The 17,048-nt window shown below is 35.3% G+C and overlaps 1 protein-coding gene across 1 annotated transcript; it reads right to left on the bottom strand.

Moving 5' to 3' along the window:
* Nucleotides 1–1,600: 1,600 nt before the first annotated feature.
* On the bottom strand, nt 1,601–8,679 carry SUCNR1 (succinate receptor 1). Its single transcript, XM_040480516.1, has 2 exons — nt 8,041–8,679; nt 1,601–3,173 (listed from the first exon to the last, which is right to left on the bottom strand). The coding sequence occupies exons 1-2, from the start codon at nt 8,146–8,148 to the stop codon at nt 2,220–2,222; spliced, it is 1,062 nt and encodes a 353-aa protein (XP_040336450.1). The 5' UTR covers nt 8,149–8,679; the 3' UTR covers nt 1,601–2,219.
* Nucleotides 8,680–17,048: the final 8,369 nt, after the last annotated feature.

Here is a 17,048-nt window from a genome sequence, read left to right as displayed (position 1 = left end):
TCCCTATCTCTTGGGTAAGGGTAGGGAAAATTTATTTCCAATTTTGCAAATTAAAACCCATGCATAAAAAGCAAATTAAAATTACGTTAGATGTTTCTAAGTTTGCAGAAATAAGTAAACACTTCTTTCCTAAGGCTCTTTTGTGGCCTTTTCTGATGAGGATATTCAGGAGATTATGTTTTCAGTTTATTATCAGGCAGGTATAAAATCACACTAAAATTTCAAAAATATTGACCACAAAGGCAAGGCATGAAAAAAATATCTTAAAGCCTAATAATAAGTAAGAAAATAAATCCTTTGTGAGTAATGCATTTTTATAATATCTCATTTGTTTGAATTATGTAAGCACTAACTGGGGATATTTTGGGTTTTTGTACTGTCAGAATATATCACCAGAGTATAGGACAGAAAGGGCAATAGAATTTTGTCTTTGTACTCATAACACCTATTTTATCCTTCATGTTACAACTAATCGTTTTTTTAAATATAACTTATTGTCAAGTTAGCTAACATACAGTGTATACAGTGTGCTCTTGGCTTCAGGAGTAGAGTCCTATGATTCATTGTTTACATACAACAACACCCAGTGCTCATCCCAACAAGTGTCCTTCTCAATGCCCATCACCCATTTCTGCCCCCCTTCCCATCACCCCTCAGTTTGTTCTGTGTATTTAAGAGTCTCTCATGGTTTACCTCTCTCTCTATTTGAAACTATTTTTTCCCCTTCTCTTCCCCCAGGGTCTACTGTTAAGTTTCTCAAATTCCACACATGAGTGAAAACATATGATATCTGTCTTTGTCTGACTGACTTATTTTACTTAGCATAAATACAGCTAATGACTTTAAGGAAATGAGCATAGACATGTGGCCATGGACACATTTTGTTACATGTAAGTGAATTGTTATGTGATACTTATTTGATTTTAAAAAGCTAACGTAGCATCCATTTAGTTTTTCCTATAATTGTTTTGTGGCATAGAGGGATGCCTGGATAATCTATATGAATATGCACATAAATATTTCTTACATTTTACAATTTCATAAAGTGCACTTTGTTTATTTTTTTTTATTTTTTTTACATTTTTTAAATTTATATATGAAATTTATTGTCAAATTTGTTTCCATACAACACCCAGTGCTCATCCCAAAAGGTGCCCTCCTCAATACCCATCACCCACCCTCTCCTCCCTCCCACCCCCCATCAACCCTTAGTTTGTTCTCAGTTCTCAACAGTCTCTTATGCTTTGAAAGTGCACTTTGTTTAGAACACTTCCTTCAGTGGTCTTATGTGATGTTCTATGAACATGAAAACAAGGCTCATCCCATATGTAAGTCGCTGTCTTTAAGATACAGTCATCCAAAAGTATTTACCTTTGTTTTGTTTTGCTTTGTTTGCTTTGTTTTGTCATGCTTTGGGTTTTCTGATGGACACTTTGTGTTCCATAGCTCTGAGATTTTTGCAAATCTTCTTCTCTCTCTTTGTGTACTTTGGTAAAATCATTTATACCTAAATTCCCTGAGAGACAAGCTCAAACATGTCTCTCTTTTTGTTGAACCATATCTTTAGGCTCCATTTAATTCGATTCTTTGCACTAAAAACCATGAAACAAAATAGGACTTATAATTACAACTTGACTCCAACTCATGATCAATACAAAGAAATACATAGAGACATCCTTGAACTCATTACATTGCTTTCTTGCTTGTTGCTATGGTTGACTTTAAATTTTGTTCAACACCACAATTTCTAACAATAATCTCTAATAGTGTCTGCTTAATCTGTTATTCAGGTTTCACATTAAGGTATAAGATCAAATGAATAAGAATAACGTAGAGAATGTTGCCAACATATTTTTTTTTTCACAATCTGGTGATGATTAAATGCAGACTACTTGCTGCTTTATCTACCTTCTATTTCTTTTACACTGGTTGAGAAAGTCTTATAACATCTAGGGTTTTGGATTTATATGCTCAAGCACTAGACAATGCCAGTCCAGTTCCTTTCAATTCTTAGGTGAAGAAACCAATAAATACTTCCCATCCTCTTCTTTTCACAGACTCCGGGCACAGCATGTCTTTAAAAGAGTGTCAAGTCTTTGCTTCTCTGATTTACGTCTATGAGTTAAATCAAATTCTAATTGGCCTACATCTGCACATGCAAAACTGTGTGTTACACAAGCATCTCACTTTTCCCTGAATGGAAACATCAGTCCATGACTTCATCTTCTAAAGGATGTCAGGGATTTGAATTGGTGCCTCAGCTTGCTCATCAACATCTCCCTGAAGTGATCTCCCATGAGGAAGTAGAAGACAGGGTTGACGGTGCTGTTCAGAAAGGCCAAAGGCCGAGTCACAATGTATAAGGAGTTGATGGTGGCCTGAGCACAGCGGGACTGCTTCCACTTTCCCAGGCGTGAAGCAATCCTCACATTCCGCATGATGTGGTAGGGAGTAAAAAGCACGGAGAAGATCACAACTGCCATGATGACTAACGTGAGGGGCTTTTCAAGGGGCAAAGCAGTAGCAAGCTGTATGCTCCTCTGCTTTAAGAACAGAGCAATCTTGAAATAAAAGAAGCACATCACCAAAAGAGGAATGAGGAATCCCAAGAAGGTTAGACACATGCTATAAACGAGGTTGTATTTGGGGTCCCCAGAGCTTGCATAATCAATACAGTTGGTGCCATTGACAGCTATATTTGGATGTATAAGAGAAAGTATGGGCAGGAGCTCTAGGGTTACTAAAACCCAAATACCCAAAGAGATTAAAACAGCGAACTCTTTCTTTTGCAGAAAGTGTTCTCGGAAAGGATGCTTCATGAGCAGGTATCGATCAACGCTGATAAAAGTCAGAAAAAGGATGCTCGTGTAGAGGTTGGCATGAAGCACATATCGGTTGCTTATGCAGAGCACATCCCCATATGTCCACTTTCCTTGAGAATAACTTCTTATCAGCATGGGGAGGGTGCACAAAAAAGCCAAGTCTGAGATAGAGAGGTTAAAGAGATAAATGTTACTGCTATTCCAGTTCTTCAGACAGAAGAGGTAGCCAAACACAACAGTTGTATTTGCCAGGACTCCCACAACAAACTCGATCCCATAAAAAATGGAAAGGTAGTACTTTTCCAGGGAAATCTCTGCTGCCAGCCAATTTTGGCAAGTTTCATTCCATGCCTAAGGAAGAGAGAGAAAAGAGAAGGTTGAAACACCAGCTTATGCCTAATGACAAAACTGCACATAAGTAGTAATAATTTAAAAAAACACTTAAAACTTGAACTATGAAAGGTTAGTAAGGAGTGCACATACATACACATTCATATACAGATATATCATTAATATATTATTTTAACAAATATTTATTAAGTGCCTTTGAACTATGCGCTAGGCACAGGGGATAACAGCAGTGAGTCAAACACAGTTCCTAATCTCATACAATTTATACTCTCTTGGGAAGAACCAGGATGCAAAAAAATGCATGTCTTATAATGGTAAAAAATATCCCAGACATAAGGGGAAGCATGTGCAAATGCCCAGAGGTGAAAACACACGTAGAGGACTTGACAAATAGCAAAGAGGCCAAGAAATGGTGCAGTGAAATAAGAGGAGCATCTAGTTCATTTTTCTGCTTCCAGCACCTCCCATGGTCCCCAGCATATCACAGTTGTTCGCCCAATTCTGCTAAGTTAAATACAATTGAACCACAACCTAGGAGAGGAAACAGGGATTCTTATAACTCCGGTCCTACTATTTTAATAGATTTTACTGTGTTTCCATATTGTCAAAGAATTGTGGTTATTTCACTCAGTTTGTAAAATATAATTCCAGTTTTAAAACATGATTTAAAAAATTAAAATATGGTGCTTCCATTCTTAGTAATAATAGTAACGGTGGCCACTACTTGCTGAGAGCCTGTAGGATATCTAAGCAACATCCTTGAAGTCGTCTGTAGCTTGTCTCCAATAACAAGTAAGCTACCAAGTCTTGCCTATAGTGTTTGGATTATTTCTTGACTCCATTACCATTGCTCCATCTCCTTCATCACCATTCTAGTCCAGGTCACCATCATCTTTATCTTGGCCTGTACTGTATCTTCTAGGGTCTCCTCACATCCTCTCTGGCTCCCTTTCAACCTACCTTTGGCTTGAAAGCATGACAATCTTGAAAACTACAACCATAATTCTGATTCTCCTCAGCCAAAAGACTTAAGTGACTTTTCTCTGTCTAGGAAATAAATTCCAAATCTGTAACGACATGCATGACCTGGCTCCTGTAGGCCACTTCAGCCTCACCTCGCCTGACCCCCCTCCTTACTTATCTTCTTCCTGTTCTTTGATTGCACAGAGAACTTCCCAATGCTCAGTTCACTGAAACCCATCTCACTGACCTTTTCCCCCTGTGACCTTGCCCCATCACAAACACTGCCTTCTATCTGCACGTCCTTTCAGACTTCAGTTCAAGTGTGGATTTCCCAAGAGAGGCTGTCTGACCCACCCATCTTAACTTCAGCCCCCCATTCTATGTTCTCATTATAAACGAAGTTTCTTCAAATTTCTCACAACTTGATCACACTCAGAGTTTATCTTCTACCTCTGGCATAGTGACTGCCAGATAGGGAGATGGTATGTAAATGCTTGCTGCGTGGAAATGAAGATAAACATTTGATAGTTTAAAAAAAACATTTTTTACAAATATTTCGTCTAAGGTCAGAGAAGCAGTAAATCCAGCAAATTAAGCCCATTGCTCTATTTCACTCTAAAAGTTGACACTACACGTGGGGTGCCTGGGTGGCTCAGTCGGTTAAGCATCCGACATTAGCTCAGGTCATGATCTCACAGTTCCTGAGTTCGAGCCCCGTGTCGGACTCTGTGCTGACAGCTCAGAGCCTGGAGCCTGCTTCAGATTCTGTGTCTCCCTCTCTCTCTGCCCCTCCCCCGCTTGTGCTCTGTTTCTGAAAAATAAACAAATGTTAAAAAATTTTTTAAGTTAACACTACACGTAAAATGACAAATATTTAAAACAGGCAATTGTGGTAGTTAGGTTGCTTTGTTTAGACACACATTTGTGGAAGGTAAGATTTCATATATATCTTCCAGAATCAATTTTTTAAATTAAGGTCAATTTAAAAATTATGAATTTACCTCTGACATTAATAAACATCAGAAAGTCTAGGAAATGTACCAAAGTATTAAGAGTTCTATCCCTAGGGATGAGATACCAGATAACTTTTTAATGTTGATTTATTTTTGAGAGAGAGAGAGAGAAGGGGAGGGGCAGAGAGAGGGAGACAGAATCCAAAGCAAGCCCCATGTTGACAGCAGAGTCCAATTTGGGGCTCAGACACATGAACCATGAGATCATGACCTGAGCCAAAGTCTGGTGCTTAACTGACTGAGCCACTCAGGTATCCCAATACCAGATAATTATTAATGTAATATATAGAGTATATATATAATTAATTATACTATATATATTAATATATATAATTATACTATATATATTATTAATGTAATATTTAGTATATATAGTATATATATAATGTAATATATATAGTATATGTATAGTATATAGTATATATATATATATATATAGTATATATATAGTATATAATAGAGTCAGTTTATCTGGACTTTCTATTTGTTTCCCCAAATCAACATGTATTTTATATTATTAGGATTTCTAGAAATACAGCAACAAAATTAATGGTCTTTTAAAGATATATATATAGGCTTTATTTTATAGGTCAGTGGCAATTTGCCACTATTATTTTTAACTCTATTCCCTGATGCTTTCAGCTCCATGACTTCTGGAAGTACATTCTTCCCTGCTTTCTATGACATGGCAGTCTTCTCACTATCCTCCTTTCTCTCTTTGTGGACTATTTGCCCAAGCTTCAAATGTTGGAGCTCCTCAGAGCTCAGATCTGGGCAACTTCGTTATTGGGGAGTGCTCAAAAAAGCAGGTGCACACACTCAAAAGTATAGTAAGACAATAGAAAGTTTCCTTAAGACTCAGTTGTTCCACTTTGAATTTCCACTTTTTCTAGTTCTTTTTCTAGTCCTCTCTCTTATTTTTCTGACTACTCAGTTCTTAAAATGCATGGGCTGACGTCAGTAGCTTCTGTGCCGCAGGAAGGTTTGACTGCTATTGCAGAAAGAGACAGCCATGAAGACGTGCATTACTGCATGTGCCCGATTCCCAATAACTAGCACTGGGGCAAGTCAGGGGCCGTGCTGACGCCGTGGAGAAGGTTTCTTCTGCTTCAAGCTGTCCCATGGGAATGGAGATTCAGGGAAGTAGCAGGGATACAGCACATCAGAACTGGAATAAGGAAACTGAGTGACTAGTCACCTTTGTCTTGCTTCTCAGAGCAGTTGCTTTATATTTTTAGTTTTATTTTAAAAATAACTTTGAAAAATGAATGTTATTCTGTAACACTAAGAAGGTACAGGTAGGCAAAGAGAAGGAATGAAAATTAATTGTCTGTAAACCAACTAGTCCTCATATCTGGATACCTGTTTACAGTTTAATATTTATTTGAATATATTTTTTATAGAAATGAGATTATCCTCTTTATGATATTTTATAATCTGCTTTTTGGTACTTTTTTCATTCTTAAAGTAATTTTCTTAAGTCCTTAATAAATGGTGGTTCATGAAGGTCAGGCTGTCTTTTATTTGCAGGCCAGTTTAAGTCTCATTGAGACCCATAATTTTCTGGGTGCTAGAGTCCAAATTAGATGATGTTTATAGTCTAATGTGTTTTAGTGTGGCCATTATAATTCTACAAATTGATGAAGTAAGCTGATCCTTTAAGGAAAATTCTCAGTTGAAGGGATATTCCTTCATGAAAAATTAATATTCTCTGTTCCACTTTCTCGTGGTTGTGTTTTTAATTTTTAGGAAATAGAAATCATGATAAATAGGTTTTAACTGTTGTGGGTGAATTATTTATTTATTTTAGCTATTGGTGATTGAAGTGAAATCTTTAATTATATATCCAAATATATATCTAAACCTGTTAGAATTATTAAATTACAAGCAATAGTCAATACACACATAAGCAGATAAGTAGTACTCATTTTTAATTTGGATTAATGTTTCTTTCACCTTAATTGTATTCAGTCTTTTAAAAATGTACACTATTGAAGCTTAAATTTAAAAATATATTTGACAGCTTATTAGCATTTAAATTGTTTTTTACAATCATTATAATTAAACAAAGATTACTTATGCATTTTAAACCTTAACTGCTTCTTTAAGGCAAATTTACATGGCAGTATGAGTCTTTTTTAACAAATTGCTGTTTTCAGTAATAAACAACTTGAATGAAAAAATATATATTCACACTGAAAAGATACAATCACTTAATATTGATAACTTCTTTTTTTGTATATTCCAGAATTTATACTATAAGTCAAGGTATTAAAAAGTAAAGTACCAAATTATGTTTATGAATTAAAAAAAACTCACCAATTATAAAAAGTTCTGGAAGGTAAAATAGCAATGGCTTCTGCAATTTGTCATTTTTCCTTAGTGAATTACTTTCTTGAAAAATTGTAACTTTTGCAACCGTAATTGTAATTTTAACATGAATGCTAAATTTAATCTTTAGAATAACTTAAGATTCCCTCTAACATATTATTTTCTAAACGTGAAATATTACATGTGGTTGATTTTGTCATACAATTTAGAAACTTTACATTTTTTCTGTAAGCAGTTACATTTAAGCAAATCTGATTACTCTTTTTTGTTGAAATACGTTACCAAGACATTAGCAAATGTAATAAACCTCTTTAAATAAATTTAGTGTTTGGCAATTAAAAAAAGACATTCAATTTAGTGAAAAATAAATGTCGGAGAAAAAATTATGACTTCCTTTTAGTTTCCTTTATTGTTCTTCATGTTATGAATGACAGTTCAGACAGTTCATCTAAACATTATTTAAAACCTTAACTGCTTATAGGCCATTTAAAAAGAAACCCCTGAGGGAAGTCTGGCATTACTTTGTACACCTGGGTGACATGAGTTGCATTATAACTTACCATTCTGTTGGAAGGCCCTGATCCCTTGACGGAAAGTCTTTGCCTGCAACCTGATACAGCTTCTAACCCAAGACTGTGCCGATGGACATAGTGAAGCCTAATTTGCATACCATGCAGACAAGATTAATAATTCAAAAGCCCAGAAATAATTTATTCAGTTGAACTCCCAAGTCCAGTTCAAGGGGAAATTCCTGTGAAGTTGAAACACAAAACGAATTACTCATGTCACAAACAGATTTTGAAAAGACTACTGTTGAAATCATCTTATTCACTGTCAAAACAACAGAGAAGCATTGGTCATTTTCACGTTTACTTGCATATTGAAAGTTAGTATAGTTTATATTGGATATACAATTGCTTCTGCTTTTTTATGCTTTTTCTTTATTTTTCAAATTGACAATTTTTGATGAATTCTATGTTGGGCATATAACTAAACAGCTATTATCAACAATTTTGAGGGAGGTATAAAACTGAAGTTTTGAAAGCAAATTTGGGTATATGCTTTGTCAGTGTTCCGGCAAAAGGGACACTAGAGTTTCAGGGATTTCCCATTTTATTTTCTGTGATTAAAATCAAGAGACACATTAAACATACACACACACACACACACACACACACACATCAGATGGCTAGGTATTAGGGAGAGAGGTGGTGTCTACCTAAGATAACCTCAATACGTGGCATTTCATATATTCTAATCAATGCTTAGCATAGCACCTGAAAGCACACTTCCACAACTTCGGACAGGAAGCACACCTGGCTTTTTCTGAGGATTGTATTACATTTATATTCAAATAAACACTCATTCTGCTTGATCTGAAGCATAAGGTTTATGCTGAGAAAGTCCGTATTTTACAAGCAGTAGTAATTTCATTTGACCGTGATAAAGTTGAATGTTGAGTTAGCAGTGACAGGCAGAAGCTCCAAAAGAAATTCTATTAGAGTCAGTTCTTCTAGCCAAGAATTTCCCCTTCTCCAATATATGAGAGCCCAAAACTTAGAAACTTAATATATATATATATATATATATATATATATAAAATATGTGTACATATATACATATACACATATATAACATACTTAAGAGTATATATATGCATGAAATATAAGTATATTTATATGTCAAATGCATGTGTATTTATTTCAAATAATGTCTCCATAATTTGCTGGGTTCTTATGATATTCCTGGTATTGCACTAAGTACCTTTATGTAATGGATGTTTACAAAAACCCTGAGGTTTTTCTCTCTTGTTTTTAAAAATTTTCCGTATTATGGATGAAAAAACAGAAGCTCAGAGAGGTCAATCAACTTTCCCAAGATCACAGAATCTGTACGTAAAGCAACCTGAGTCTAAACCTATGTATTTTGATTTTAAAATCACCAGCTCTGATTCTTGATTGCCTACAAGATTGAATGACAATAACTTTAATGTACACCACAGATTGACTCAAAGTTCAAGAATTAATGAGAGCTATTTTTCAAAAATGCAGCTCTTTTCTACATATAAAAGGAAAAAAGACTGAAAACATCATTTTTGTCTATAATTTTAAAAGGGCAAAAACCAAAGCGTTTGGATGACCAGGTCCAGGCTTATTAATTTTAAACATAAACTAACATGACTTCCCTCCAAACAACCATGGACACATGGATATATCTCACAGGCTTCTGCACCATTCTGGTGAGAGACAAGTGCTATTCCCTCTTTGTGGGGTGGTATAAATTCACCAGAACTTCCTCTTTCTTCTCCCCACATCCTGACTCTGGACTGCTAACATGAAAAACGGTCTATACTTCTGCTTTCTTGTAGAAGGAGTGATCAGATCTGTGGCCTGGTAGTCTTACTTCCCTTCCATGTCCTTCTTCATCAAAGGTCCCATTGCCTCAGGATGCTTAAAATGGAGAAGCTGGAGTCATTATGGGGCGGATTTAATAAAAGGTCTCCATTACTTCCATTCTTTTCATGTTATGAGTCTTTATTCAGATCTACAGGAGGTAACTGAACAGAATCAAGGCCAGAGTCAGAGTTATGTGCTCTGTGAACAGGGCTCATGTCATGGGTGTGCTACCTTTTAGCGACATAGGACCTTATGCTGTAAAGGACCACACACTTGTCATAATGTTCTACTGTTACATCCCAACTGAATTTTTACTAACTTTTTAACAAGAGGCCCTATATTTTCATTCTGCACCCAGTTCTGCAAATTAATGTAGCAGTCTTGCCTGTGAGAGTACAAATCTAGAAAATCATTTCTATTGAGCGTATAAAATTTCAACGAGCAAAGCTTTGGGCTTGGGGGTTTTGTTTTGTTAGAAACAATGTGACATGTTTGAAATTTACTGCTTGAGCAGCAATGAAAATTTTAAAGGCAGTCATTTTGCAGTATAATTTATTGTCTAAAAGTTAATATGACATACTGGTTAGCCCTGGAGGCAAACTGCCCCCTTTCAAATCCTGGTTTCACTGCTCACTGGCGCTCAGTGTTCTTACTTGTAAAGGAGGGATAATAAAAGTGCCAGTCTCACTGAGTTGTTATGTATATGGTAGAATTACATCGTTTATACATATATTATATAGTATGGGTACATATTATTGCTACATAAGTGCCTGCTATTCCAGACGTTTATAACAAATGAGATGGAGACCTCTTCAAAATGATCATGTCAACCAATGCCATCAGTGTTAAACTATCTGCTGCCCAGGAATGTCCATTTAAAATGACCTTATAAAAGCGAGTATGGGGGCGCCTGGGTGGCGCAGTCGGTTAAGCGTCCGACTTCAGCCAGGTCACGATCTCGCGGTCCGTGGGTTCGAGTCCCGCGTCAGGCTCTGGGCTGATGGCTCAGAGCCTGGAGCCTGTTTCCGATTCTGTGTCTCCCTCTCTCTCTGCCCCTCCCCCGTTCATGCTCTGTCTCTCTCTGTCCCAAAAATAAATAAAAGTTGAAAAAAAAAAAAGCGAGTATGGTAAAAAAAAAATAGAATTCTAATTCTGGATTTGCCTTTTACTTTCTGTGCAGTCTTTGAAAAGGTAACATAACACGGTTTCCTCATTTGGAAAAGGGGAATAACAATTCCTACCCCATAAACCTCATAATGCTCATAGTAACCAAATGAGATGTTATGTTAAAATGTTATGGCCAGGACTGCAAGAGCAGTTCATGTAAACCAGGAGCACTCACCAGGAAATTCAGGAGGAATAATAAAAGACTAGGAAAGATAATAAAACTATTTATTAAATTCAATGTTAATAATCAGTCTAATATTTTCTGAACACTCACTCTATAACAATATCTGTGTACCTTAGTTCCTTTAATATTCACTAGGATTCAATGCAGCATAGACTGCTGATATCCCTAATGTTCGGATGAAGAAACTGAGGCAGAACAAAGAACAAATAATTATCCATAATCAAACAGCTCATAAATGCCTGGGTTATAATTTGAAGTCTTATCTGTTTTACTCTGACCAAGCCTTTGACTGTTATTTTGTGTCTTTCATGGTAAAGAAGGAAACGTTATGTTGAAATATAAAATGACTATTGTTAAACTTTTTTTACTCTAAATATAGCACTTTTGTGTGTTTTGGCCTAATAAAAGTAAGTTTAAAACTAACACACGGGCGCCTGGGTGGCTCAGTCGGTTAAGCGTCTGACTTAGGCTCAGGTCGTGATCTTGTGGTCCGTTGAGTTCAAGCCCCTCATCGGCTCTGTGCTGACAGCTCGGAGCCTGGAGCCTGTTTCAGATTCTGTGTCTCCCTCTCTCTCTGACCCTCCCCCATTCATGCTCTGTCTCTGTCTCAAAAATAAATAAACGTTAAAAAAAACAAACCTAACACTGAGTTTAGTTATTGGTTATTATATTTACTGGTTATCAGATTCAATAATCTGCCATCTAAATAGAACATTTTAGATAAGAAACCAGAAATGTTGAAAATAAGTAAAGTACTCATAGGAAGTTTCTAAACATCCTTGAGCATGTTTGGAAGACACATTTCTTTCAACAGCATTAACAAGTCTGTGTGGAAAACAAGCTGGTCTAAGGTCACACAGATCTTCAAGAAATCAAGAGCAGGGAAAATAAAGGAAAATTAATTCAGCTCAAGGAATTTATCCTAAACCTGTAGGAGTGATAACAATATTATTGCCTTACTAATGATATTACAGTTCCAAAGAGCTTGAGATGGATCAAGAAGATTATTGAGCAGGAAATTTTGGTGTTGCTATACTGGATGGACATACCCAAGGCTGCACGGTTATTTCCCTATCCAATTATGGTTTTCATAAGACATTAAGAGAACAGCAAGACAGTAAACATAATAGAGGGTATATGTGGTGTATGTATGAGGCATACATATGTATATATATACATAAAATATATGTATATGGGTATATGTAGTGTATGTATGAGGCATATATACATACATATGTATGCCTCATACATACACTACATATACCCATATGTGGGTACCATATATATGATATATGGTACCATACCATATACACGTATGTGTACACACACATACACACACACACACACACACACACACACACACACACACTCTTCCAGATTCTAGAAACCAAACTATCTATGGACCAAATTTGCTTTACCATGGAAAGCTGTCTGTTCGACATAGGCATACAAGCTGAGACAAAGCAATCTGTTTCCTCTTACATAAAGACCTTTGTTGTTGCCACAACATCATTGCCAGCATTTTTCTTGCATCATGCGATTGAGAAAAATGTGACATGTTTATTATTTTTTGGCATAATTCAAAGAAATTGTTTTCTGCTGAGTTAAACCATATTACTTGTTAAAAGTATTTGGCTATGGCTGAAAAGATTCTAAATTCTTTGAACTATTAATAGGTAATCTAGGAACACAGCAAACTACCTTTTCATTTTCAGCTTATATTCATATTCCAACAGATAAATGATTTTTAACAATATATGGTAAACTTAATCACAGGTGTTTCCCTACAAAAATAATGTTGTATTGTTTGTTTGATATGAAATTTAAACATTTGTGTGATATATGGAGATAATTTTCATTCCTGGCTGTCACTAAGGCATAGCCTTTTTGATTAAAATAAAAGAGTTTGCCTGAAATATTGAAATATTTTATTCATTTGTTAGTTGACTCTTCAACTACTCAGTCTTTTCCAGTCATATTTACTGTGTTTTTGCATAAATTTGCTTGATTCTTGGAATATTTTGCATTGTTATGAAAACAAAACAAAAAACAGCTATTTCATTGCTTTGATGTACATATAAACACTTTCAATTGGGTACGAATTAATTATTCCCCATCTTGCATTTCTTGTTTGCTCTAATTCATCATTTTCCTTTGGAATAAGGAACAAGAAAGTTTGATTGAATATCACTAAGCACTTTAATAATTGAATTGAGAAGTTTTCAAAATTCCCTAGAGTATGGGAAATATGTTCATTAAGAGAGTTAAGTGCTTTGTGAGTGCATTATAGGTTAAATTAAGGAAATTGCCTGCCCCATTAATAAAAACATTTAGTGGTATAAATCTCCTGTACTAGTATCTTTACCTCTGCAATATACTCATTGATGCAATTATTAATTTTGAAGTATGTTTTACACTGACTTACTATACTGCAAAACTAATAAAATATGATTTCACTAGTAGACCAGTAATGTAATGTATATGTAATATAATGAATTTTCAGGCTGCAGTATTTCTGACAATTACAGGTAAACAATGTAAAAAGTTAAGAAAATACTTCAAACGCTACCTTTTAAAAATATCCCCCACCTTGTATGTATTACTTATGTGTCTATAAGTAGTATGTTTTCATGTTAACCTAACTTTAAAACCCAACATCACTTGTATTATTTCAAAGAAGAGTACATTTACCTAGAGGAGTACTGAGTAATGTGTAGAATTGTTGAATCATTATGTTGTACATCTGAAACTAACATAACACTGTGTTAATTATACTTTAAAGTGTTACTAGTGCTGGTCAAAATGCCTAGCACAGACTATTGGATCAGGAGATGTGCTTAGAAACCATTGTGTAGAGCTGCCTCATCCTGAGCACAAGAACGTCAGTGTCAGTGGTTAGGAGGGACCTGGATGGATGGAGAAGGCTGAGTCTGGGAATACGGAGGGATGTTCTGTGTACAACAGAGATGCCAGGATTCCATGTTGGGGGAGGAAAGAGTGGTAGGGAGCCCACCCTGATTATATATATATATATATATATATATATATATACATACACACACACACATATATATATATATATATATATATATATATATATACTGCCTCCTTTTGGAAGAGGAAAAAAACCACTCTCTGGTCCATCCCCAGATTAGCACCTACCATTGTCTCTTTTATTTAACAAAAAAGAAGGAAAGAAAGATAAGAGCAAACTTGAGGAAGAGGATCCAACAGTTTGACCCTCCATGAGGACTCCATCTTCAGGAGAGGGGTATAACAAACCAGGAGTTTCTCACTGTCAAAGGAACTCAAAACACAAAAGCTTATGCCAAAAACAATTAACTCCAAACAAAACCCTGTTTTCTTTGTAACTGTGACCACAGTGAAATGCACCAGCTGCGTCAATTTGTTTTACCACTGATACAGCCTCTACCCTTCACAGTCCAAGGAAACCTTTTGAATAAAAATGGCCTATTCCCTTGGTACTATCATTTCTTCCTCCTTTACTCAACATCTTTTAAGAGCTATATGTGTATGAGGACCTGGAAATCATGAAATGCTCATTTGTAGCAGAGATCAGAATAAAGGGGAAATAAAAATGAACTAATTTTTTTAATGACAGTAAATTCTTGAATGTTAAATATCAACATCCGTGAGAGGGGAAAAAGCAGAGATTAGAAAAGACTTCCACAAGCAGTATCTGATATTTTTTTTCTCTCCTAACTTCAATTCCTTCCCCATTAGTGAGACACTAATATGTCATTGTATAGCTCATTTCCTGCCTTCTTTTCAATAGTGAACTCAATAAACATGTGCTTATCACTCACTAGGTTCAAGGGGATATAGGGTAAAAAAGGATTAATAGGTGTAAAAACCTGACCTCAAGGAATTTATGATGTTTTTATACTTAAATCTTTTTAAAATTCGCAATAAAGTCTAATCCCACATGGAACTTCTCTTGCTTGCCCTCCATATCACTTCAGCTAGTCCATAATATGTGCTTGTTATTGTTGAATTCTTAGAAGAAACATTTTTTATAATACTGTATTAATGATCCAGCTTTTCCATAATCCCTGAAAATCTATTTTGCTTTGCTAAATAAAATATTGACCTTGAACAATTTACATCATTATCTGAGCCTTGATTTTCTGATAGGAGAAGCAAATTAGTGGGCTGAATTATGAATGACAAGCAAGAGCTGCCTCTCTCCATGCTTGAGTTCATAGTAAACATTATTTATCAATCACACTGTTTCTTCTGTACCCAAACTTAAGCTTAAAATATTTCTTAATAGAATCCTCCAGCAACTCCTAACAAATTAAAGATATCATTCTTAGTACATCTTGGTTTGAATATAAGAGTTCTCATTTAATATAAATTACTTGGTTCTAACACATGATAACTTCTTGAAAATCTGGTACCAACTGAGAATTTGTTTCTTTTGTCTTTGGTATTTATTTTTTTCATTGAGGTAAAATTGGTATATAACATTATATAAGTTTCAGGTGTGCAATATTATAATTTGATATTTGTATACACTACAAAGTGGCCACTGTATTACCACCACATGTCTAGTTACCATTCATCACCATACAACTGAGCCCCTTCACCCATTTTACCCATAACCACCACTCTCCCCTCTGGTAACCACCAATCTGTTCTCTGTATCTTTGAATTCATTTTTGTACTGTTTATTTTGTTGATTTTTTTCAGTTTTTTAGATTACACACATAAGTAAAATAATACATTTTGTCTTTCCCTGACTTATTTCACTTAGTATAATACTCTCAAAATCCATCCATGTTGCCACAAATGATAAGATTTCCTTTTTTATGGCTGAGTAGTATTCCAGTATTCCATTTTGTATATATATGTGTGTGTGTATATATATATATATATAGAGAGAGAGAGAGAGAGAGAGAGAGAGAGACCACACATATAGACCACTGTGTGTGTGTGTGTGTGTGTGTGTGTGTGTGTGTGTATCACATCTTAACAGTCCATCTTTTGATGGGCACTTGTTTCCATATCTTGTTATTATAAATAATGCTACAATGAGCACAGGGGTACTTATATCCTTTTGAATTAGTGTTTCCATATTTTTTGGATAAATACCTATCAATGGAACAGTTGGACCATGTGGTACTTTTTCCCAATCTTTTCCACCCTTTCATATTTCCTTATTTTCCAGGCTTCTAGAAAACTGGTTGCGAGTTTGACCACAGTTGTTACATTAGCTAGATTTGTTTATTCTGGTTTTAACGGCTTTATTATGTCTGAAAATTATTTGGACCTCTTCGGCTATTTTTTGCAAAATTTCAGCTTCTAAGTAACAAGTGAATTATTGTTTCAGTGATCATTCTTTGATCACATGACTTTTAAAATCTTATTCAAGGTTTATGGGGTATCAATTTCAACTTAAAGTAATCCAGAGTATTTGCCAACAAATAGTGCTTAAAATTTTCACAATTCATTTTTGTGAAAAGCGGATTTGTGACTAATGCAAGGTCCTTGTCTACCATTGGTTATTACATAAGCCTCCCTTTAAATAGCAGGAAGAGTTATATATATAGAACAAGGGACAAGAAATTGCCAAATATTGTTCCCCAGAGAAATGAAATTCTAGCCTCTTAGATAATCTGTGGGAGGAAGGAATGAAGGAAAAATAATTCTATTACATGGTATATGCTTGGTGAACTCAAGAAGAGAATGAAAAAGAAAATAAATCATAGAAATGGGGGAGATCATCTCAGAATCCAGGACATCAAAGAGTGTGCTGACATAGGGGAATGTTTGGAAGCATAGACATATGCATGCCAAG

This window comes from Herpailurus yagouaroundi, unplaced genomic scaffold (assembly GCF_014898765.1).
Source record: "Herpailurus yagouaroundi ecotype Mexico unplaced genomic scaffold, PumYag 159, whole genome shotgun sequence".
Taxonomy (NCBI): domain Eukaryota; kingdom Metazoa; phylum Chordata; class Mammalia; order Carnivora; family Felidae; genus Herpailurus; species Herpailurus yagouaroundi.
This window is presented reverse-complemented; position numbering and strand designations above follow the sequence as displayed.

Excerpts from the sequence above, each read along its gene's own strand:
- SUCNR1 (XM_040480516.1), bottom strand. The coding sequence starts at position 8,148 with ATGCAAATTAGGCTTCACTATGTCCATCGGCACAGTCTTGGGTTAGAA. Across the intron at positions 3,174-8,040 it reads CAGGGCCTTCCAACAGAATG|GCATGGAATGAAACTTGCCA; the intron begins GTAAGTTATAAT and ends TCTCTTCCTTAG.